The 26,893-nt window shown below is 35.0% G+C and overlaps 1 protein-coding gene across 1 annotated transcript in view; it reads left to right on the plus strand.

The window, feature by feature from the left end:
* The window catches only part of LOC117113789 (probable RNA polymerase II nuclear localization protein SLC7A6OS), a 28,654-nt gene extending 1,974 nt beyond the window's left edge, over window positions 1-26,680 (plus strand). The window contains exons 2-4 of the mRNA XM_033257225.1: window positions 23,159-23,569; window positions 25,386-25,725; window positions 26,281-26,680. Coding sequence (XP_033113116.1) covers window positions 23,159-23,569; window positions 25,386-25,725; window positions 26,281-26,450 — 921 coding nt within the window. The 3' untranslated portion in view covers window positions 26,451-26,680. The remainder of the gene's footprint in view (window positions 1-23,158; window positions 23,570-25,385; window positions 25,726-26,280) is intronic.
* Window positions 26,681-26,893: the final 213 nt, after the last annotated feature.

The raw sequence follows: 26,893 nt of genomic DNA on the forward strand, positions 1-26,893 counted from the left end.
ACAAAGCAAAATAAGGGTACAAATTTCACTTGGCATGCAAATCAATCATATTTACACACTTAAAAACAAACTAATCTACCAATAAAATCACCTGCTATTTAAGATATTCGGCAAGTATGTTCACAGATTTGTTTTTAAATTGATGTGATTTTGCTTTGTTGGCTAGCCTAGGCTATGTCTAACTGCTTATAAAAATGCAGAAAAAAGACCCAAAACAAATTAGAATGAAGTTATCAACTAACTAGTGCATTAAAATTATTCATATACTTACTACTAAAAAATGTATTGCTCACAAACGCCAATTTTTGATTTTTATACGCCTTTTCCTTGTTTACCATACCGTAATCCTTGGCAGGCCTAGCTGTACGCCTAGCCGATAAGTGTGGCAACGGAAAGCTTTGTTTTTCTGAGCATGTGCAGATTGTGCTTATCTGGCTCATTAGCATAACAATACCGCACATAAGGCTAATTCAAGAGACGGCTTAAACCAGCCAGCTTCCTATACTGGAAACAGTTATAAGTCCTTGGTTTGATACCACTAAACATAGTCTAAAAATGGTGAATCAGGGAAGGGGTGGATGGCAATGGAGAGCTAGGGCTCCATTGCCATCCCTGTCAAAATAACAAGAGAGAGAAATGGAAAGAAAGAAAAAGAAAGGAGCTAGAGAGGAGAGTACGGTACTAATCGGCTGGGCTACAATTTTTGATTTAAACTCCATGTACTAGTGTCTATGGTCAAACCCCTACCGCTCGGTGCTCTGCATGTAGCATGCCCCCTACACTGTCTACAGTACCCATATTTGTTTCTGGATCTGCACCTGATCTGGATTGGAGTAAGTGAAAATTTATTATCAATTTCAGGAGCAATTGTGAGTGTACTATACAGTATTATATTTTTATCAATATTGTTTGTTGATATTCAAAAAAGAGCAGCCAACAGCTGTCCGAATAATTTAACAAAATACCTCTAAAAATGCTTTGTGGTGTATATTTTTTAAAAATACCTGTTGGCTATGGAAATTAATGTCAATGACTTAACCTCGGTATTCCAATAAGTGTACAGTAAATTGGTACACTGCATCACAACTAATCAAAAGGATATAAATTTCAGGATGCTTATTTCCAATAGTCAAAAAATAATGAAGGCAAATTCAATTTCGATTTTCAGTTTGTCAGCTTGTGCAGGGATGTACAGTATTTATGGTAGGCAATGCCACCCAGCCTTGAAGTGTTCCACCCAGTCTAAGGCTAATTCCATGGCCCTCCACCCACACATATTAAACCACTTTTCCATCCTATAAATCCACTCATTACTATTTAGAGTCTGTCTCTTATACACATCTAGATGTGTATAAGAGACAGGCTAAACATTGACTACAGTTGGCATATTATATAGTCTCTCAATCTATATGGGCATGACACCTAATACTAAATTAATTTATAATTTGCCTAACTATAATTATGATTGTTGTGATTTTTAAACTATAATACATAATAATTGTGTTTTTGTAACTTGTAATTATTATGACATATTTTCATGATAATACTCAGTTATGAGCTATAGTAATAAGCTTTAAAAATTATAAATAAAATTTTTAATAAATCATAACTATGAAATTGTTAGTTATTTATTTGTTTTAATTGTTTAATAAGAAAAAACTAGCAGACACTGATAATAGAATACTGTAGTGCAGTAATTATTTTAATTTTGTGCAGAATATTTTTATTGGCTGATAATTTCTATAAATAAAGATATACTGTATGTCTGCAAACAAGCCAAAATTGAAATATATTTATTTGTCTTTTATTTAACTACTGTACTTACTGTAGTTTAAGCTGTAATTTTAAAACAGAGTAATTTTATGTTTATTTTTTGATGGATTTTATAGGATTTACCAGAGACAATATCTAAGATTAAGTATTCATCCCTGGTAAACACATCACCTCCCACTACCTTACAGTAATTATACTGTGAGTTAATATCAAATTTGTTCTTTGCCAAATTATGTACAAATTATACAATATTGATGGCTGGTTTCCACTAGCAACATTCTGAAGTTCAACAAAAGGACAAGGTTTATAGGCCTGAGATGAAAAGGAGTCATTGCTTTTTATAAATTTACAGACTTTGTTAAAATCATGTTGTTGTATTACAAATCATTGTACTGTATGCAACAACTTATCGATGTGATTGATGGTTGAAACTTAGTCATGCTTTTTGAATCTGGTTCAGTTCATGTTATTGTAAAACCTTAACAGAAGGTAGCTTAAAAGATTCTAGTGATCTGGTAAAACCATGCATATTCAATGTACAGTAGAGCAGATTTCAGTCAGAACTACTGTAGCTGACTCTAGGCCTACACTTAAAGTCCTGTCCACATGATTTCATTTGAAAAAAAAAAATTGTTTTGCCTAAAATATGGTCATGATGACATCACATCATGACCATATATAGGTACATCATGACCATATATAAGCACATCATGACTATATATGGGCATCCAACCATTTTTTTGTCAATGAAAATTTGATAATCTGGACAGAGCTTTAAACTGCAGTAGATACAGATGAACACATGGTGGTATCTTATAATTTTACATAATTATAAAATCTTGTCATAATGGCATGCAATATTTTTTAATTCTTCCTGCAGTAGTTTTCATTTTTAACATAAACTGTTAAAGCATTCTGTTGTGTTTTGTATCCGTTTCTGCAAAAATTCCACTAAAATTATGTAGGATCATATTGTACAACTATAACCAAGATTTTTCTTCCTAATTTAATTATTGCAAAATAATATTACTGTCAATCGCAAATAAATTAGTCAAATATTTTTTATACTGTAAAATAATTTTTTAATGGACTTTGGAATTATTCAAGTTTTTTATTTGATGTACTCAGAGACATTGATCTGTCATACAATAATGTATGTAAATAATTGTAAGCCTACTGTTACAATACCCATTGTGCACTTGCCTCTAAACAATAGATGAGTCAGAAACACTAATAATACTGGTATTTTATACAAAAAATAAACAATGCCTGGAATTCCCATCACCAGACCTCAGTACTTAGTAATTTTGTACTTCAGTGTATATCATCCTTTGTTGTCATCAATGCAATCAGAATGTAACTTCTTGTTGCAGATCATTGTAGTAGTGATGATTGAGGTAAAGATACATTGTAATTGTATTTTTGCCAACCTAGCAATACAAGGTGATATTGGATGATGATGATGAAAATAATATTGCAAATAATTATAAGTACTCTATAGGAAATAGAAGCCGAAGGAGCCATTATTTCTTAAAAAAGTGCCTGAAGCTCACAGGGCTGTGGCAATTTTTGAAGTTACGAAATAAAGTCAGTTGTAACGTCCATCACCTTTTCTATGGCATTTTAATCAAATTGCTGTAGGCTCTATATACAGAGTTACCAACCTCAGAAATACATGACTACACCAGTTGGGTTGGGGGGGGGGCCCATCAGGGCCCAGGGATGAAACTCCTGTGGTGGCCCGGGTTCCAGTCACATAATCAGTGGTTGGTTGTGACAATGAACGTGCAAGACTGCATGCGACTGCTAAATTACTACTGAGTGCAATGTTGGCTGGGTTGTTTTGATTGGGAATTGATTTTCGAACGAGCTAACGAAAGCTCTCTGTGACTCAAGCTTCTACATGACCATTTTTATATTTTTTAATAAAACCAATTTCTTCTAATTTTAAATATATTTTCTCCTGAATTTGTGATAATTCGACAATACATTCATGTTATTACAGAGTTGGTTGTGATAATTTGTTGTCACGCATACTGTAGGCTTGTGCTAAACATGACAAATTTATGATCACACATGTGTTTTTGCAAAATGCGTGTTAAATCCAAAATCACTTTGATATATGCGGGACGGTCCTGCACGAGGCGAAACGGTTGGTAACTACTGTATGCCTATATCATCCATCATTACTGGTTGCCATGGACGGTTGCTGTGATCACTGTGTGTGTGCATTAGCTGCGCATATTAGAATGATTTCTTAGTAGAACCCGCACTGAAACGGACAGCTCTTTGTGATACTTGGCAAATGAAGTTTATTAGGGGTTATTTTACAAAGAGTATAATTAGAACCAAGTAGACCTAACCTTCTAGTAGACATTTGTTTAATACGGTAGATTAAAATGTATTGTAAACATTATTATGAATTATTTCAACATTGCCGCCTTTTATAAATCAATCACCTGATCTTATCACTGTTGTGCTTTTCTAGGCCATGCCTAGGATGGTCTAGGTTTTATTCGTGTTAACCAGCGCCGTAGAGTTAGCTTTGCCTAGCAACGAAATATTCCATCGCATTGTAACTATAGTAAAATCACCCCAGATTTGTGCTTTTTTCATCATGAGACGCAAACATTTAAAATCTCGACGAGACTTGATTGACAGATAAACTGACTAATCAGCGAGCGTCATTTAGTCACATGATCAAGACTTTTTCCTCGGACATTTTAATTTCCTTAGACAGCTGATTGTCAACGCGAAAAATACGTGAGCCTAGGCCTAGATGTCTGTGCTTGGTTATATAGATACCCAGATTTACATGAGCAGTGCGCTTCAGTGACTTGGCCTTTGCCGACAACAAGGTTGATTGAATGCAGCTTTTCCCTCTTCCTTTGGGAGCGAAACACAGAGGCTTTTACAACAATTTCCCCGCCATGTTCCATGAAATAGATTAACACTATGAATATATGATTCATTTGCATACCGCCTACCCTGAATTCTCTTTCTTAAAAGAGGTTGATAGCAAAGAAAATGTTCGCCAATTCGGTAAGTCTGGCCAACATTGTCTAAGGTTTTCTTGACTTTGTGGGTGGGGCTTCGCGTCCTTGTCGGCATGTCAATTGTAGGCACTATCGATTAGTGATCAGTTGGGAATAGGAAATTTCAGCGCAAATAAAAGTGATGACATCACCACTGACTTATAAATAAAATGAAAATGTATTTGGATTATGGTGGTTGTGGTAGAGGTAAACTTTGGTGGGTTGGATTTTGTATAATATTTATTAAAAGCTAATCTGTGGTTTATTACTATTCATAAATAATTAATATTAAATGAAATTTAAAAAAATAAACAGTGAAACAACCTAAAGAGAGCTTGGTCTTGGGCAATGAGACATGCTTGGATATGAACAGAAGAATTACTTTACTTGACCCCAAAGAACGAGCTGAAGATTCGTGTGACTTTGGAAGCTCTATTTGGCCTGAGTACCACCAGCATGAAAGTAGTACCCACACTACAGTACCTGTGTTGTTTGTGTGTCCCAGGGTGTTAATAATACACATTCCATGGTTGATTGGAGAGTCACAAGTGTCAAATAATGAAATTACTTCATACTTTAAAGGTGCTTTTGCAGATGACAACTCAGACTTAACTTGTCAAAAAACTGTTATGGCAAGTTTCATTTCAAGCGCAGCCAACATTATCCTTCTGCGTCCGTCCGTTGATTGATGCTTGAATACCTAAAGGAAAAGGTAGGAAGATAACCTATGGCTTGCAGCTGTAACTAGGCTGTATTGCACACCGCCATGGACTAACTCATTGAACAACTTTCCTAATGGTCACATCATGTCCAATCAGCTGCCAAGAGGCGCACTTTCGTCTGTCCACAACAGACCTGTATCAGTCAAATCTGTCTAAGGTTTGGTTCATATGAGTCATAAAGCTTCTAGTTCTACAGCAGCTGGACAATGAAAGAAGCTGCAGAATTTTTAAACTCTGTCCACACTGCCAGTTTTTGTGTGACAAATATCAGGGGTGGATTGCTATAAAATGGTCTTAACGGGTAGTCTTAACTTATCGAATAAAGCCGGCTTTATCACTTAGACGGTCTTACTAAAGCCATGTCTCTAAGACCATTGCTATAAAACAGTCTTCCCTAAGACCGCTTTGAGTATTGAAATGCAAACAAGCACTCCCTAGTAACGTAAGATTGAGGGCGACGTCATGCGTGCTCGCGCACATAAAATGTATCGAAATGAAAGTAAATCATAGAGCTATAATTCTTATTATATCTCTATGACGTAAATAAACGCTGTAGACCTATTTTTACAGACGCTGAGAAGTGTGCGGAGTATTCGTCATTCGATTCTCCGACTTTGACGATCTAGGCCTAGGTCTTGCCATTGCACTGTTGAATTAATCAACAGAAAGCCATGATGATTTAAGACCGTTTTGAGCCTCCTCCAAGTAGGCTTTAAAATTTAAGATGGCTAACTGGTTAGACCACGGTATAGCAATGGTCTATAATCAAAGACCAGTAGTGACGTCACGATTATAGCCGGCTAACCGTTAAGACCATCTAAAGACCGCTTATAGCAATCTGCCCCTGTAATTTGCCCATATATGAGTACAGTATATCAATGTTACATTTCAAGTCACATGAAATGAATGTAATAAAAAGATACTGTAATTGTCATAAATCATTTTCATAAAGGAAACTGTACATATTATAACCCCCACCCCTAGCGTATGTTTTGTACATCATGAAAATAATTGCGAGATTTTCATAAAGGAAACCTGTTAACCCCCACCCCTTATGTATTATTTTATACTCATGTGAAAATGATGAATGCTTTCAGTTAAGCGAGACTTTTTTTATACCTTGTTTACAGTTTTAGCGAACCACCGACTGCAAATATTGAAGATTTCTAATAAAAATAAAATTTTATTTTTGGCCAATTAGCGTAACTTCCACCCCGAAAAAGTGGAAATTTCAGAAAAAAATGAAAGTATTTCCTTATTTTTATTATGTCACCCGCTGCCTTGAAATATCCAAAGGCCATATTTGTGAATTATAGAAAGTACCCCAAATGCTATGGTTTATTTCAGGCCCGGGTCGTTGTCTAATGATGTGGAACATGAAGCTTGAAATTTGAATTACTGTAGTTCAGCCTCGTTGCCTGATTTATCACCAACTAAATAATATGTGTTCACATTTTTACAACAACCATTTACTATTTCCATGGAAACATATTTTGACCTTAAAAATAATTAAATTTTCTGCTTGAGCAGAGAAATCAGGTGAGGTCAAGAGACCATACTCAGGTGGATAACATTAACAGTGATCACCTATCCTTGACCAACAATGTTCAACTGTGTTCCCATTCACATTCCATTAGCTCAGGCCACACTGTTTAAGTGACAAATACCAGGGGTCCCAAGTTGGAACAGATCTCTTCCAGGAGATCTGGGTCAACATTTTCAAGTGTACAAACAGTACAGTATGCTAGGGGGAGGGTGTAGACACATGTGTACACAACATTTCACAATTCATGATTCACAATCAAATATGTAAAATAGTGGTAAAATTATAATGTAACCATTGATTTATAATATTTATTTTTAAGCGGCCAAGTACGCTTTATTGACTTCACAAGAAAATGTATAATGGTTTTTCAAAATCAACATTTTTTGTACACTTTCAGAGGGGATGGAGGGGTATCGAAAATAAGTACTCTTTGTTGATAATTGTGAACAACTCCTTAATAGCATATTTAATTTTATTTACTGTGCCTGGTGATTACCTCGGCACTGAATTCTGTGGTACAATTGATAGTAAAAATAAGCAAATTTCATGAGAGAGACTGGTTATTTTCCAGGAGGTTCTTGCTTGCTTACTGGAATGTGGGAGGCTGTCCCGATTTCTGCGAGTGTCCCGCAACTCCTGGGAGAGCTGATCCTACAGGTATCAGTGGCATCCATTTCTAAGGATATTGACATGGGGAGGGGAAAGCAGAGGTAAAAATGGATAATTAAGGGGGGACACACTGATGGTGTTGCTGGCAAAATAAGGAGATATGAGGGAATTTTTAACTATTTGAACATAATTATTTTGCCTTTAAAGAAATTTCCAGTGAGAAAGAGCTTGGGGTGCAAGCTTTTCTTAGAAGGGCATGTCTCTCACACCCTCCTGGAGATATATGCCACTGATGGGTGTATTTCTAATGGATTTCTAAGAACAGTTTAAAAAAAATTTCCTGTGGCAGAGGAGACAATGCCCACAGAAACAATTCTTTTTGCTGAAGTAACCATTTTTTTGCATAGATCATTTCCGTATACTGCAGGTCACGTACATACAGTCTTATCTTGGTAATCTAATGTGTGCTGTATCTCGATTCTCGGTAGCAACCTATGATTTGCCTATGGTATGAATATGACATCATACCCATATTTGACATGGCTGTGATGTGATACTGTATTATATAAAACACATTGCAGCTTTATTATCAATGTTAAAAATTCAATTAGAGTTGCAGGTGTTTACCTAGAATTTTTTAGTCAAGTGAAGGTGTTTATTAACTGTAAATCCAGAAATACTGTGCTTCAGTAATAACAATCCAGTGGCAGTGGCTGTGAGTGGATGAGATGACACCAGCTTTTTATTATTTCTGTGGCTGTTGTTAATCTTGTTTAATGTTGTAGATTGTGTTATTACTGTCTGTGTTTATTCAGTTAATAAATTCTAGCAAAATATTCTAAAATATTTAATGTTACACAACTTACCAGAAATATCATGGACTTTATTTAATTTTTGAATGTATTTACTGTATCAATAGGACTATAGGGAAATGCTTACCTTGTCATTTGATGCTATACCAAACATTTCCGTGTGATATTTATTACAATTTGAGTGTTAAGAGGTTAACAGTAGTGTAATGGATGCCATTCATATTAAATATTATTAACTTTTTTTCCCTTGGTGTTTACATTGAATAAATCCATTTCATATTTAGTATTCCTACCCCTCCCCAAAAGAGTATATTAAAAAGATGATTGTTTTAACTTTGTGATCTTCATTTGGTTATTTTCATAAAGAAAACTATGCACATTAATCCCCATAGCATGTTCTGTACATTTGTAAAATTATTTTGTCATTTTCATAAAAGAAACTGTAAATGTTAACCCCCACCCCCTAGTGTATACAGTATGTTTTGTACATTTGTGAAAATGATTTTTAGATTTAAATTGTGTCATTTTTATATGTTTCATACTTTTGTGAAGGTGGTGAAAAAATGAATACCACTTTTTCCTTATATTTATTGTTTTATTAATGTACTGTAGGCCCTACTGTAAGTAAGATGCCATCTACTGTATAACAAGGTATAAAATGGTAGGATCAATTGAAGAGCAGAGGACCATTGGACGAATCCCCTTGAATTGAACCTAAGAATTCTAGCATGCAAAGTGGTGAATTACTATTTGAATGGTTTTCAGTACAAGGAAAGTACTGTGGGTTGTTTGGTTAAAGAGGATTTGTTAACCAAACCATAGAAATCCTTTTTGAGTTTCATGTCTCGTTTAAAGTTCGTTGAAGTACAGTATGTTATGTCAATAATAATGTTTATCTTTATTTTTAATCAAATGTTTACTGATGATCAGTATCTAGTGTATTTGTGATCAAAGTCCTTATCAAAGCCATGATCCAAAAAAAAAAAAAAAAAAAAAGCATTAGCCAAGAGATTGGTGTTAAAACAAACGTGAGTGGAGAGCAAACGAGTCAGTGTGCTTGCTCTGTTCTAGCATGATTCTTGTGGAAATACATCTATTTTCTGTCTCACTGCACTAAATTCTTAATAGATTTAATATGGTAGCTTAGGTTGGATGACCATGTAGAGGTGTTATATTTATTGTGGTCGATTTCAAGCATTGCATAATGTGTCATAGATTGTGAATGATCCTATATTTTATTTTGAAACATCCTTCCATTTGGTCATCTGGAAAGCTTAACTGTTGATATAGAGGGAATGATGTGGCACAGCGGAAAAGGATCAGGCTTCGGAGCACATGCTCCCGTGACGTAAAAACAAGTCACGGGGAGGGGGGGGGGGGCGAGAAAATGTTGTGAGCCCCCATACAGTATGATTTAGAGTGATTGATTTCAAAATTTCACGAAAGTGGCCAAGGGGACCCTTCACAAATATTTGCTAGATATAGGTGTCTTCTGTCATAATGTCAAGGCTCTGTTTGAAGATTGATATTAGTAGTAGGTTTGCCCTCAAGGGGTCCCTTTAGACGTGGGGGCCTGGCACTTCACCCCCGAGAGCCCATTGGCATACTGTATTACAGTACACCACAAACATGCTTCCCTGTTTGAACCCCGTCCGTTCCAATCTTGGCTTGTAATACACAGTCTGTATGCACATCCTTGGAGATTATCATACAGTACTTGATTTACTTCATGTGATGGGGGGAGTTATTTTGATGGATTAAACTTTAAACAGTTGAATTTTTTTTTTTGTTGTTACAACTTACAGTGTACTCAGGTAAAATGTGTTTTTTTTTTGTACCAAAATTTCTTTTGTTACAGTATACTAAGCTAAAATGTTTTTTTTTTTGTGTACAACCACAGCACAAAGCCTGTGAACCATTTTCATCATCATTCAGGTATGGTCAAAAGGAACCATTAAAGATGACTATATTTTCTAGATTTTGGGTTGGTCAGGTTTTAAAGCAACACAGTTTTTCCCCTGATAAAAACATAAACACAATTAAATATTCTGTAGAACACAATGCCATATGTACTCTGTGACCAGAAGTTTAGGAGGGAATTTCCACTAATACAGTGCCGGTACTTGTTTTCCCTGCAATGTGCACGGAATGGATACACAAACAAATGAAAGGTCGAAATACAAGCATGATACAATATTAGAAAGCAAAACATTTTCATTTTCATTATTCACTTTGTTAAACATCTGTAAGGTACTTTGTTTCTTACATCATTAGGATGAATTACAAAGAGAAAAAAATCTTTTGTTAAGTGGCTAATACCTGTAGACTACTACTCATTGGACATATCAACATATCTGATTAATAATACTCAAGTGTAAACAGAGAAGTCTACAGTATTGTAGTTCTCCGATAGGAGCTAGTTATAAATACAATAATGTTATATAAATATTGTCATTTTTAATATTGTTAATTGTTAATGTTGATAATTTAACATTTAATCCAATTAGTCAAGATTCTTTATCAAGATATTTTACTACCATAACATCCAGTTGGTTCTATATTTCACAAGAATATAATTATGAAATTATATCAGTTAATATGTGTTTCCAAGAAAAAACATTATTTCAAACAATGTTCTGCATACAATGCTTTCTGCCCTTATCTAACCCAGTGATTATAGTACAGTATGATAATCATGAAAACAGTTTATTTGCCTTCCCATCAAATTAATCAAATCATTTTTGGGTTAGATAAAAGTGTTGTAACATATCTCAATAAATGTATACTGAAAGAATCAGCCCTAACCCTATGGTTACCATTTCATCAACCAAAAAACCTGGGGTGAGTAATGGTTGGTCATGAACTCAGGCTAAAAGTAAAAATAACTTGCTGATCAAGCCTGAATGTACTTCAATGTACCGGGCTAACACATTATTTTTTTGGGCCTAACAGTGATTTCTTGAAGCTGAATTTGCCAGCATAGTTTGTCGAAATCAAATGAACCCAGTCTGAATTAAAATTGAATAAATCTGTAAAAGGAGTTTACAGTTTTACCATTTTAAAAACATAGATGAAATTAAGTGAACATGTATTGGAACGAATCATATAAAGTAGATAATACAAAGTAATTGAACATTTTCGTAATCATAGGACTTGTGATAAAATCAACATATTTTAGGGGAATTGAAATTTTATTTGGGAAACACGGGCCTTAATATCAAAGAGGTTTGATGTAGAGTTGAAATGATATTGCTAAAATGCAACAGAAAAACCAGGTGAGTTGATTGTGCATGCCTGGAATATCTTGTCAGATAAATGTCTGTGAAATACATCCTTAAAGTAGCAGTTCACAAGTTCATACAAAGGAGGAGTTAGAGGAGTAACTTGATCATTAGATGTGTGCTTCCAATATATCAAGGGCCTGGGTTCGACAGACCTTTCCCAAATTCTATCAAAATTAACAACTGACCAATCAAGCGCATGTTTTTTCGTGTATGTTTTATTAACATTGTTTATGGGACCTTAACGATAATATCCAAAGGGTAGGGCTTAGCGGAAATGACCATTCTCTCTGTGCCTCATAATAAGCAGCTTTCGATTTGGACGACGCGGCGTTCTACGTCGGGCAGTGAAGCATGAAATCGTACTGCGCATCCGAATACATGGGGAAGTCGTTCGTTGTGTGGATTTGACAACGGGCTTTAAGCGATTTGGCGCAGTGCTGACTACGGCAACGTGAGTTTTATAAATATGCGCTCGCTGGTGGCGCCTGCATAATTGATCACGCAATACGATGGAGCGCGTCGTCCTGTAAATCGAAACAGCTTTGATGTTGAGACGGGGAAGTGCATAGTACAACGTTCATGGTTGACTGAATCCCCTGTTGCAGCTCCCCGCGTTGCCCATTTTGAAAGCTCGCTAATTAGACTCTCCGAGGTTGCTGCTAAGCGTAGTTGCATTAAAATTTTTAGTTGCACGTGCCTCGATGTAATGCATTCATTCTCCATGGAACAGTGCAGTGTGTGTCCAGCTTTATAATAATATAAAAATACAGAGCATCAAATATAGATTTAAAAATGGTCTTTGTTGTCGTTTTGTGTATTTTCTACTTTTTAGGCATAAACAAATTTTGGTAACAAAAAAATACCTAGACCAAATAAAAAACAACTTCCTACCCACCTACCCTTTTTTTTTTATTTTTCCAAAACATGGCCAACACAAGAATTTTCTTTCTTGGCCTTTAATATGGCCCTTGTACCTCAAAATAAATAATTCTGTAGTTCTCTTGGTATAAACCCCCTATGTCCAGTTTCACATACATACTTATAACATCGTTTTCCCAGGAAAAAGTCTGGGCTATGATTTGAATAAGTTTTTTATGAACAGAGAAATTACTGTACACATGCAAAATATTAATATGTTGTTGTTGAATGTTTTAATATTTATATTGTTTTTATTGTTGTTGTTGGTTAAATTATTGTTAATTAAAAAATAATAATATTCAGGCAAAACATTCATGTAATTTATATTATATAAAATGATATGAGGGAAGAAAATAGAGTATACATGTACATAATAGTATAATTTGATATAAATTATTTAAATTATAATAGAGCATTACTACTTGTACTATTCCAAATACTTGAAATTGCTACTTGCATATATCGTTTAGTTAATATCATGTTCCCTTAGGGACTGTTACTATATAAATATATTCTATCTTAAATGCCGCTTGTCTAGATTGATCACTCTTGCTCTCTTTTAAGACGTTTCTACTTATGCACTGTCCTTTTTTTTCCTTATTTAACACTGCATTTTTCAACATTATGCCTTTCATATTTGGCAAGACGTTTTTCAAAACTTCATTCACAGATCATAATGATGAAGGTGGCTTATAAAGTAAATTATACAGTAAAGTCAATGTTGATGTTATCATAATATCTCCAATCAACATTATTTTCCTACTCAAAACTGTGCACTATTAATCTCTCATTTGTTATATACTGTATTCAATAACTGCACAATTCTCACCTTGGTATCTTTTTGCATGCATTAATTTGAATGAGTATCATTCTCCGCTGACTTTTTACAAATACTTTTGCAAAAGCAATCCAATATTTCTTTTAGTTTGGGCAAGTGAATATGGTTTTAAATTGGCCATCCAAAGAAAGTTGAAAAATGTTTTTATGGACATTGGACCAAAGCAAATCCTTAAATATTGGGCAAAATTTCTTTTCAAGGGTAGGGGAAGCGGTGGTCTTATACCAGAGGAACAGTGATAATTTACTTCCCTATTACTATACAACAATATTTTACTCACCATTACATATGCTGCATGTTAACTCGCACAGTATATTAAAGCTTTGTTATTGTTGATGACATGTACTACTATATACATGTACAGGTAACCAGCATTTTGGTCATTAAGTTTTGAACCGTTGTAGACAGCAAGTTATTAGGTGCGTTTGCAGACTTATTGATTATTAATACCTTGTCTGCTATCACTAATGAAAAGTAACAGTAAAGAATGAATCCTGTCGGCAACGCTTGTGTTTTTATTCTTTTCTAGCGTTAATAATATGGTGGGCGTTTTTATTACGGCTGTGTCATGGTCAAACATATTCTCGCCCTCTCCATCTTACCTTGGGGTTGTTCCTTTATGTATTTTTTAAAATTTAATTTTAAGAGTAGAAACACAGAAGATTCTACCTAATATTGAATTTTTGTGCTCCGGTAAATGCTTTGTGAATTTAATTTATTGTACACAGATGACTAATTATGCATCATAGTGCAAACTGTTAATGTGTTACAACATCTGTTTCAAGCGATATTTTAACACCATTTTACACAATAAACTGAAAGTGTAGATAATATACCAGTAAATTGCTGTTTTGTTTACATCGCAATCATATTTAAATCAATTGGCTGAATGTCATCCGAATAAATTATTTAAATAGCTGTAAATTATTTATTTATTGAGCCGGTTGTTATGAATAAATAAATTAGATGGTGACGCAGACGACCCAATCCAGCTCTATTTACAGCATAATCAGTAATAACCCACATTCACATAATAGAAAATGTACTAAACATTAACAGGGTTATCTGTTCTGATATTTCCCCACCATGTTTCATTGCTTTTACATAGCTACTGTAAATACAAATCTTGTTGCTTTGTTATGGCATGAGGGCCTCAATGATCTGTATTGTTGGAAGAGCCACCCTCGAGAAATAAAGTTCAATAAATAAAAAGTTATTAATTAATACGCGACATTGAAGATAAGTGCAGAGCCAAAGTGGAACTCTATTGCGCCCTGTTACATTGTGCGTAGATCGTTGATAAATATCTAAGGACCTTCCTACGCCTCCTTAAGGTCTGTCTATTTAACCACAGAGAAATGAAGGTTGCATTCTCACAATAAATTGTTAATTAGAAATCACTACAGTACTGTAAAAGTTTACTGGCTTTGCTACTAAGGGTGTGTTTGTACTGATAAACACAAAATAATCAATTTTTTTACCAGACAGCCTGCTCGTGTTGCAACTGCCTTTTTAGATTTTTCGAAATTCAGTTTTCATGACGGAAATTACTTTGCCATTTTGTTTATACAACACGTTGTTTTCCTAACTGTATAGGATAGTATCTTTCTCATTCCTGTCATGATGACGAGGAGTAGGATACGGTGTGGGGCGAGCACAATGAACGAGCGACCAAACGAGGACAACGTTAGTCCCAAAAGAGCGGAGAGGCCTAGGCCCAATATCCCCCCCCCCCACAAAATTACAAAACGAATTTGTCGCTCCACATGTTTGTTGACGTTTTTAGCTTGTAGGCCTAGTAGGACATGAACAAGAGGGCAAATTTTTTTGAAAGTTCGCGCCTAATACAATCTAGTCTTTGCAGTGATTGACCTGAAGGTCACATTTCATCTGATAATCACTTTTTTTTGTGTTGCAGCTAAAAGGTGCACAGCCAAAATCGGTTATTTGCCGTTCAAACATGCTATCCATTGCGTGTTTTTAATTGATTTTTTTTTAATCGCTTTTTTCAAACTAGTCCCGTTTCTACTGCGAGAATAAAAGCGAGTTTTCGAAAAAGCGATTTTTAATCGAATATTTCCAGTAGAAACAGGCCCTATTAGCTAGAAATAGTGAAGATTTGTATAGCGCCGGTATCCATCAAAAAAGATGCTCATGGCACTTGATACTCTTTGGCCTACTACTATAACTTTTGGATTGGATTGGATTGGATTTATTTGGTGTAAACACCAAGGATAGCCCACGAAAGTCTAGAAGAAGACTTATTTCCAGTGTGGGTCCTTCTGGTGGTGATTGGACAGTAAATGCACACGGGAGCAACGGCTTAAACGTCTCATCCGAAAGACGGTGCGCTATCGTAACTTGTATTTCAGCCCTCTAGCTGAAACACAAGGAGAGGCAGCGATGGGAATTGAACTGGGGACCTAGAGATCTCCACGGTTCAGCGCACACACAGTGGCTACCACCAGATTAGCTGACTGAGCTAAGCTGCTCTCTTAAATATCATTAGCTACATTTTTTTCCTCTTTTTTTTAATATACTTATTTAATTTATACAGAAGTTAATTAATTTTAATTTTTAGGATATTGTTTCTTTAAATCAGCTATTTAATGTTTTAATTAAAGTTTTTAGGCTTTTTGCAATTCTTTTTTCCTACATCCTATTCCCTCACTTTTGAAATGCGGGATTTGTCCGTGCTAGTGCTACTCTAGAGATTGAACATGAAATGTCAACACATCCCATCTGTCATCATTCAACATTTCGTATAGTAGCAGGCCCGTAGCCAGCATGCTTCAAGGGGGGATCTAGATGTGTATAAGAGACAGTCCTTAAGGTCTGTCTATTTTTCGCTGAAAAAGGGGGGTTCGCCCAAACCCCTAAAAACCCCCCTGGCTACGGGCCTGAGTAGCGTCTTATTTCCATTCCTTTTAAAAGTTTGTGTATAATTTTACATCAATTTCTAAAAGTCCAGTCAAATTGAAATACAGTACACTCTAAGAAATTAATATTACAGTTTATTTTGTATTTTATACTTACCTGGATAAACCGACTATTTTGCTAACAAAGGAGAAAATTGCCAAATAGTTGGTTTATTCAATATCTCACTCACAGATTCTTACTTATAATTTGTTGTGGCTTAAATTATACAAACATAATAGCCAAATCAAAGTTACATTGCGTTGTATGTGTCAAAAGTTGTGGTAATTGTGGGCTGTACTGTAGAGAAGATAGACGGACATGAATAGTGTTTAAATACCTATTTATTGGAATAAACAGCCCCCCCTCTCCCTTTTTGAATAAATGCCTCCCTCGAATAAACACTTCCTGGAATAAATGACCTCTCAATGACCTTTGTTTTTGTTTGCTGCCCATCGCTGATTTAATATATAGTAACTTTACATCTTTGATACATATTCATCCTAGTGGAACTTTTCCATGGGAAAAAACGATTCCACATTATTTACAACTTGTACATTATTGTGAATAACATAATGTAATAGCATGCAACCTTTACATGTTTGCCTGGACCAAATTTACTATTTATTGATAAGACATTGTTAATGTTAAAGTCTGTGGTGCAAAGGGTACAATACAGTACTGTATGATAGCTGGTACTTCTGCAATTGTAATACAACTCACATTTATTTGCCAGGTCACTCACAGCCAGTGGGAGTCATGATTACAATAATTATAATAACAGCAAGAACATCTGTCAACATGTGATAATGCAATTATAAATTATTATGTTATTTGTATTTTCTTTTTTGAAAGTTCGGTTCATAATACTGTATTTAATAGGAAGATTTTGCAACCTTTTAACGAAAAAGATAACGAATATGAGTATGTCATTATTATATCAACGTCGTGCCTAAAACGTTCTTGACAATATGCTGTACTAGCTGAATGTGATCCTTGGTGATTAATGTAAAGGCCAACTCAGACACCGTCATACAACGCAGCCCGACGCGATTTGTTGTCGCGTCGGGCCTGTGTGAGTTAAATGCAGACGCGATGGTGTGCGTCGGTGGCAGTCGCGTCGTAGAATATTAAACATGTTTAATATTTCTCACGACGGCTTAAGACTATCCCCGACGATAAATCGGGTCAGGCTGTGTCGGCCGGCGCTGTCTGAGTTGGCCTTAAAAGGCATTAATCTCCTACTTTGTGACAGATTTGGTAATTGTAGGGGAATAGTTCTTTAAAAAGTTAGTGATGTAACCGTGATCGTTGTTGTTTTCATAAGCTTGCGAAAATTCCCTAATGTCAAATACTATTGTACCTAGTTCTTACGCTAGTGTTACACTGAACCTCCCAAAAATTCTAAAATAAACTCAGTTCTGGATTTCCGTAGTCCCGTTTTTGAAGATAAAAATTGACTTCTCAACTAATATGAAGGCAGTCAACCTTGTACAAGTTAATCAAACTCAAACATTCCTGCAACTTCAGACCTGACAATGGACAAATCCATACATAAATTGTTAATAGAATTTAAGTAATCTACTATTCACTTAATTATATATCTCGAAGATTAGAATTGACGACAGACATCTTGATATGGACGCTGATAATTTATTTATTGGTACAGTATGACAATGGTATAGATATAATTCCATTTATTGGCTTAGTTGTGAATTAATCACCAATATTCAATGCATTTGTAAGTAGGAAGTGTACTTATAGAAATTATTATATTGTATCCCAGTCAATTGTCGGTTTTCAGTGTTGATTGCCATGAAGGAGAACAACCCGCCATCAGGGTGTTGCTTAGAGCACCACAACATGTATTCAGTGGCGTATCTAGTAGTTTTAAAATGGGTGGGGGACCTAATAGGGGAGCACGAAGGCTATGTGGAGGGCATGACTCAATGATTATGCGAGAGGTGCTAGCTCGCATAATAAGGTAATTTTAAGTGAATTTTAAATACTTAAACATGAATTTTTTTTGGGTGGGGCGGCCGGGGGAGTAAGTATTTTTTGGAGGGGCGTGCGCCCACATATGCCACTGCATGTGTTGTATGTCCTTGACTCTGCTAGCAGTTTAGAAAATGCATACTCAATACTCTGAAAATAATTTTTTTTTATAAGTGAAATACACGGGAATGAGCACTTCACACAGGGCAATAATTATAGATTAAATTTTTTTTTTTCCATTTTCTTTGACAAAAGTATTCAGAATGAAATTTTTTTAAATAAAAAAAGACAAACAAATGAATTTGACTTTATTGCAGTGAGGATATAGGATGAGGAGGAGGCTAATTTCCATATGATTTCTGACCCACCTTAACATTATCATTTGGAAACCTTAATTTGTCAAGTAAATGAAATTTGGTCCAGTGAATAAACGGAGCAATATGAAAATTAATATGCAACGGAAAGCACATTTGAGCCTATTTCATCTTGATCTTAATTGGTAATTGATCAGCTCCAATTGAAACAACACTCAATTAGAGGTAGAGGCCGCCAGAGGGGACTTAGTCAAATTTGTGCTGTGCAGCAACCAGTTCCCTGAATTTGACAGAGTCACTAATGCAGGTTAGAAAGTAAGGTAGCGAGTTCCAGTCCATGGCAGTGTTAGGGAAAAAGATTTCTGGAAACTATTAGTTTTAGTGTAGGGTATTCTAAGCGTAAGTGGGTTATGATGTCTAGTCTTGGCCACACTGGCAGCACGGCAGTTCAACTCTAGATAATCATTTAATGATAGATCAACGTTACTGTGAATGATTTTGTGTAACATCGTAAGTTGCTGGTCTTGCTTTCTACGTTGTAACGATGAAATTTGTATATCTTTTAACTAGCTGTATCGGTCATAGAGTACCGATCATAATATTCTGATTATGATTTTACCAAGTGCGCTCATGTGCAAGCGAACATGATGCTATTAGTAGGTCATGTGTGCAAGCGCCTGTCAATCATCTAACCCCACCTACTTTCCTTTGTTCATCTGTTGAGCTCTGTATTGTCCTGTGTTACTAATTGATCCTCACCGAATCATTTATCCTAAAAGCAATTAACGCTGTTGCGTGAAATATAATTAGAGCTGAAATTGATTAGCATGTAGTCCATTAAGAGCTTATTAAACCTTCAAAGTTCTTATTAGCTACAATTAGTGAAATAATCGCATAATAGTCAACCAATTTGTTTGACAACATCATGAATATAGATACATACGGTATTTAATACAAAATCACTACTCTAGTTGTTTGTGCAATATTTCTGGATATACTTTAAATTTAATCACTTTAAATTCCCCAAATGTTTAATTTTAACATTCAATAATAAGATTAATATTGGAAAGGAAGTAGAGAATGCCCTTTAATTTTATTGAATTTTAAGCTCTAGACAGTTTATTAATAATTAATGTTATTTTGAGAAATCAATGACTACACATATTGGATGCCTTTGAATAATTCATCAATATAATGTACTTTCAAGAAGTGTTGTGGCTTTATAATAATTTATTTATTTGTTTTTAAAATGTCATCCATGTACCATTAGGCCTATAATGAAACATATAGTTGCCAGGTATATATTTATTTAATAGTGAGCAAACGTTTTCGGTTATCAACCTTTGTCAAGCTCATATATATATATATATATATATATATATATACTCTAGATACGTAATTGACTATGAAAATTGGAATATTATTGTCAAATAATATCATTAATTATATTTTTTCTTATGAATACTTTACAACAGAGGGTATTATACGTATGGTAATTTTCACAATATATTCCTGACCAAATGCAGATGTTTATAATACATATACACCCATTCCAATGTTTCTATATAGGCCTACACATGTTTATAAATTGCATATACCTTATTTTATATGTTCATGTTTTTGTTTAATGTTTCATTTGTTGATGTGCATCTTATAAGAAATTACAAACATCTGAAAATTCTTCTCAATTCAATCAATCAACATGGATTTGTATAGTTCCAATATCAATGGCAGAATACAATTTGTCAGTGGTGCTACTGTACAGCAAATGTTATTTTGTGAGTTTTGGGGTATACAATGTTTACCAAGTCAAATCATTATCATGAAATCAATTTTTCAAAAAATGATGAAGTTTGGGATTACAGCAACAGAGAATGTTGCAAGGTTCTGAAGTCTCTTGCAAGTAGCAGGAGGCTCCCGGAAATTGCAACAGCCTCCCTCACTCATGCAAGCATGCATCTCCCAGAGAGTGGCCCATCTTCTGCAAATTCATAATATCCGCATGTTTTTACTACTTTATTTATTAATTGTCTCACAGAAATTGGTGAAAATAGGCAGAAAATAAAATTAGATGTGTTAAAGCTCATTTAACCAGATCTACTCCTTACTGTACTTGAGGTAGCGCCGCCAACTTAGAAGTGCACAGTAGGGGAGCCATAGGCTTATCCTCGATGGAAGCTTACAGAGCCCAGCAAACTGAAGCCGAGGTACCTGTGTGTACACAGTAGTGATGGCGACGCTATCTCAAAATCGAGGTGCGCTTTCCCCGCTCCCTTCGCGTTAATTTTTGTTTTTGTTTCTTGTGGCTTAAAAAGCGCCTTGAGACGGTTTTTTTCTGTGAAAGGCGCTTTATAAATATGACCATTGACCATCCTGGAAGTGACTTCTTCCAACTTGGAACCCCTGATTTTGCCAAAAAAAGTAGTAGTCAAGAAGAAGATGTGGTTGTACACCTCTTCCATTCCCCCGAATCTAAAGCCGGTATTCAATACGTATTATTCTATGAAGAACACTGGCACGGCGCGCGTATAGCATCGTTTTTTTATGACAATTTGTTCAGAATGCCATCGACAATCAGCAGACAGCTTTGCATCGTCTAGCACATGCAAGGAGCTGAGTTGGATTCGTTGTACGACGGATCCAATTCCGCTCCTTGTATGACCGTCGTACGATGAAATGAGTGCCTGGCTTTAACTAAATATTATGTTCTCGTAGATTCTGATTGATTCCTGTTATTGGTTGATGGCGAACATTTGTTTATATCCAAGTAGCAAGAGAAAAACAGCTGATATAAATGAACATTGCCTCAGAGTTTGAATTCACATTATTAGGATATAAAAACGTTGCTCTTGGGACTTAAATAGTCAATTAAAGTAAAGCTTACAGCTGGCTATGTCCCTTGGGTCTTGTTTTCCAGTCATAAGCTTTGCAACTTTTACCATTGCTTTGCTGTAATAGCTAGTAAGGTGATTCTGTACAATGTTTGGCCGTATGTGATTTTCTCTCCTTTTTACCTTAGATTTTGTATAATACAGTATAAAATTTATTGTATTGCCTGAGACTTTAAAAATAATATGAAAGTTTGAATTATTCAAAAGATTTCATTTGAATTAATTTATAGTAGTAGTGGAATGTTGCAATCTATTTATTGTGGAATACAGTATCTAAAATGTTACAATGTCAAAACAGACTTCATATATCTTTTTATGTTTACTTCTAACATACAACCATTAAGTATCATAGCGCCCTCTGTTGGTCAATTATTTCTAAACATGCAGCACACAGTAAACAGAGGTATGTACCAGGGATATGCTATTGCATGCTGAAAACCACTGTATGGACATCCTTAAACTTTGTTCAAGACTGAATGACAGTTACTCAAGGCTGTACGGTGGCATACCAAATCTATATACTTAATATATGTTCTAAAAGATAGCATCTTTTCTGGTACTATTCTAAGCATGGTATTTATTTATTCTAGCATTTTTCTACTCCAAAACCCCAACTCATTAATCTGCCAATGGCACTAATAAACCTTTGTTTTTAAAACAAATATGTGTGCTAAATTCTTGAGGTAAAGAATGTTAATGCTATAGGTCTACCTTAATGGTTGTCGTGCTTGAAGCTATGGTGATTGAAGCATTCACTTGCAACCAATGAAAATCTGTCATTCAGAACAGCCAATCACACTAGAAAAGGCTCAGTATGTTTACATTTTTATTATACAATAATGTGCAGACAGTTAAAAAGACAATTAATTAACCATCAAACAATAATTATAAACATTTTATAAACAGTACAATTAACAATTATTATCAAAAGACAATTATTAACAAGAACACCTTATATCTTGTTATGAAATTATTTAAAAATGTAAAAAATTAAAAGACATCAACATGTAAACAAATATTGATGTTACTTTTTATTTTAATTTTAAAGGATAGGATTTTCTTTCCTCCATGGTATAATTTAAGAACAAAAAGATTACTTTTAGAAATATTTAAAACTGAATGTTATATGTTCTGATATCAAGTTTGTATATTATTATAGGAGTCACGGTTTTGACTTGTCTGACATGTTATCATACTGAATACTCATTACATTCCCAAATACATGCGAAAAAAATCTTGCAAGTGATTCAGGTGGGAATCGAACCCACGACCCCAAGATAACTAGGCTGGTGTCATAACCACTAGACCACAGAGCTTGTGATTAGTGGCTAATGTTGAATATGATTCCAAATAGCAGCGGGTATTGCAATGCTATTTTAGTGTTGTTTGCATAAGGAAATTTGTTTATAGTGAAAAAAACATCACTTCTATGAAATTTTCTGATGCAATCATCAAAGTAAGTTTTGTATTTAATATCATAATGTTTTATATATTTTTTTGTCCAGGATCAAGCTTTGCCAAAACACATAGAGGATGTAATCCAACGAGGTCAATTGCAGTATAAAACAAAAGGAAACATACCCGCTCATGTTAAAGCTAAACAGCAACAAAAACAAACCAGTATAAACAACAGGTACCGTATGGTAGCAAAACACAGGGGGATTTCCCTTGAAAAGCAAAATGAGACTCTTAGTGTATCGAACCAAGACACTGAAGCGGACAAGCCTAAGAAGGTATCGCTGAGGAAGAAAATTGTTAGGAGGTTGTCAACGAAATCTGCAAACAGGGATCACTCAGCGAGTGTTGTTAATGCTACCGCAGGCTCGTCCAAAGAAGTTGAAGACGAGGCTCGTAGGTTGTTTAACATTTATGAAGTCGTACAGGAAAATCTCGATGACATTTTGTCTAACAAACCAGTAAGTAGCTACGATTTTTATGACATCAATTTAGAAATTATAATGGTAGTCAAAAGTTCAGCACTATAAATAAATTAATTGCTTTAATAATGTGATAACTTTTCGTGGAAGCTTCCAAACATCATGAGTTATTAAGTAATGAGTTTATTTTGTATTTACTCTTGTTGACGTATCAGAGAATTTAGTTTAGCTTGCAACTGTAAATTTTATTACACTTTGAGCTCTGTACCTAGATGTAGTACTGAACACCTGACTCCAGCTAACCTGTACCCAGGGGCATCTTAGGGTTGGGGGCTTGATTTTACTCTGGCGACTTTTTTGTGTACTTCGACGTGGCACTCTGTCCTCATTGCGTACTCACTTTAGTCAAGTATACAGTAAGTGTTCATCTTGTAGATCCAAATATCAATGCAGTGATTACTAGTCTACAGCATAATGGAGCACTCCCCAGGGAGATTAATATGTGGTTGGCATTAAATTACTATGGTAGTAAAGTGAAGTCTTTACTATTTTATTTACAGTATTATGAATATTTTACTTTATTAATTGATTTATTATATATTTATTTATTTATATATATACATACATACACCCATTATTACAGCTGGGTGGACTGAAGCAATGTAGCTAAAGTGCCTTGCCCAAGGACACAAGCGAATCTGCACAGCGGAGACGCAAAACCCCGACCTTACGATTAAAAGCCCAAACGTCAACCGCTGCGCCAAACTGCCGCTATCACTAGGCATAATATATATATATATATATTATTATTATTATTATTATTATTATTATTATTTGTTTTAACTAGTGGTCATGTCTTATGAAGTTTGTTTTACAAACTTATTTTGACCACCTACTGCACACTTCTTTTTTTTCTCTCTCTCTCTGCTTTTGTTTAGAAAATGTAATTTTAATTGTAATATTTATCGTTACTTAATTTATATTTTATATGTGTGTGATAAAAACAATAAAACAAAGTCCACATACAAAGTAAAAGTTCAACAACCTGACAAATTGCATCTGTTAACAATTTATAACTGTCATGAGTTCAGCATAATAATAATAATAATAACAGACGTTTATACCGAGCATTAAAGATACAACATGTAAGTATTGCGGTGAAAGCAGTGTTACTATTTGCTGGATGCATAAATGGGGAAAGGAAACCATAATGGTGTATATGCTACAAGTCTACATTCACCTTCTGTTTCCTGTGTATTTTTAATGGCAGCCCAGCTATCACCGTATTATATTTTGATTAGGAAGTTTCAAAACTGGTGACCCAGAAACAATTGCAGACGTGTAATGCAGGTGTTGACATTATACCCATAAAATCAGTTTAGATTGACTTGTTTGGATTTCATGTGATTATTTAGAAGGAACTAGTAGTTTTTTTAAAGTAAATATTATGCTCTGTTCTTGGAAAAAAAAAGGCACAAACACTTTCTCGTGATTATTGGGATGTGTTTATTTTAGTCTTATTAAAGAACAGTATACAAAAAATAATAAGAACAATCTTATACAGTATCATTTAGTATTTCGAATCACCAAGGATAAAGTTATGGCACTTCTGCTAGCTACTGGCATTGAAAAATTAGTCTTTCAAAACACATGTCAAAACCTTTCTCTTTAAAAATCTTTAAATTGAAACACATGGAGATAAGGAATAGAATTGAAACAGCGTAAACACTGTGCTACCACCAGTCAACCGAGCTATATGCTCTATTATGTGAATAAAAAGTACTGAGTTGTCATATTGAATACTTTTAGCTCAACATACACAATACTCATTATAATTTTTTAATTTTTCTTCTAGGCCAAACTTGCATCTTTAGATGATGAAGATGATGATGATGATGTCGTTATGTGCAACAATGTTAGGATGCTACGAGAGAAGTTAACGATTAGTGATGGAGATACCCACCGACGTGACACCGATGAATATGTTTATGATCTTTACTATGCAGAGAGCTCAGATTTTGATTTCGCTTCAGAGCATGTTGTGCTAGGCCTGGATCCTTACAACCTCTCCCAGCCCGTGGTGACAGAAGAGGAGGAAGATGCTGGATATGGTCAGGATGATGATGAGGATAGTAACGATGAGAATAATTGGAAGAATGATTACCCTGATGAAGACCCGGATTATTTTAATCAGAGTAAGACCAGAAGCCTCCTATAAAACATTTTTACAACATTGGGATCCCCACCACTGCTTCACACCTCTGCCCTACTTGTTTCTATTTTTAAAAAAAGTTAACTCCTGTCAGAATACCCCATTCCCCTCCCCCCTTATAGATGTTATTAAAGTAATTCAAAAATGATGATGACGTACTACAATTTTTATTATATTTTGCTTTGTACTAGGCCCTCAAGGGAATGCTAAATAAGGTATAAAAATAAATAAATAAAATAAATAATATAATTGTGCCTTCTTCTAAAGACCTGTCCAGACTATCAAATTTTATTTGACAAAACATGTGACATCTATATGGTCATGATGACATCACATCATGACCATATATAGGCACATCATGACTATATATGGGCAATACAACAGTTTTTAGTCAGAGAAAATTTGATAGCGTGAACAAAGCTTTAGGTAGGAAAGTTAAAGCCAGTTAACCCACATATGCCACCTGGATTGCTGACAGTGGACATTATGAAACATATACATATTTTCGTAACAAAACAAATATACTTTTGTATTGCAGGACATACAGATATGTTTGACGAATACCTTGATGACTACCGGTATGGGGAGTTGTCCAGTGACGATGATTTCAATGAATACTCCGACAACAAGAGACACATCTCCAGGATGATGAACTACAGCGATGAAGTACAGAATGGGGCAGACAGTGACTTGGAGATGTATGGTTAAACACAGGAACTGATCGTTATGCTCTGGTCTTCAGTAGGTTGGTGGTAGCTTGGACATTATTGTGCAAACCAAATAAAGGTTGAAGTTTTAACCATCTGTTTCATCTGTAAAAGTTTCACTGATTCTTGTTTAAGTGATGCTTTCCTGGAATTTAAAGTAATTTCAGTCTCAGTAACACTACATTTTAAGGTTATACCATTAAATATGAAATGTTATTCCAAATAAATAAATAATGAACTACTGTACTATGTGGTTGGATTTACAAAGGATTTGTGGGAGAGGTGAAAGTAAGTTAGTAGGGAGCAGTGGTGTATCTAGGAGGCCCCCAAAAAAATCACAGTCAAGTAGTTAAAAATCACCTAAAATCACCTTATTTTGAGAATTAGCGCCCCTCAACTGATCATCGAGGGCCCCCCCACTTCACCTTCGTGCCCCCTCCCCCA

The sequence above is a fragment of the Anneissia japonica genome, unplaced genomic scaffold, assembly GCF_011630105.1.
Source record: "Anneissia japonica isolate Jap-2015-1 unplaced genomic scaffold, ASM1163010v1 scaffold288221_len503873_cov180, whole genome shotgun sequence".
In the NCBI taxonomy this organism is placed as follows: domain Eukaryota; kingdom Metazoa; phylum Echinodermata; class Crinoidea; order Comatulida; family Comatulidae; genus Anneissia; species Anneissia japonica.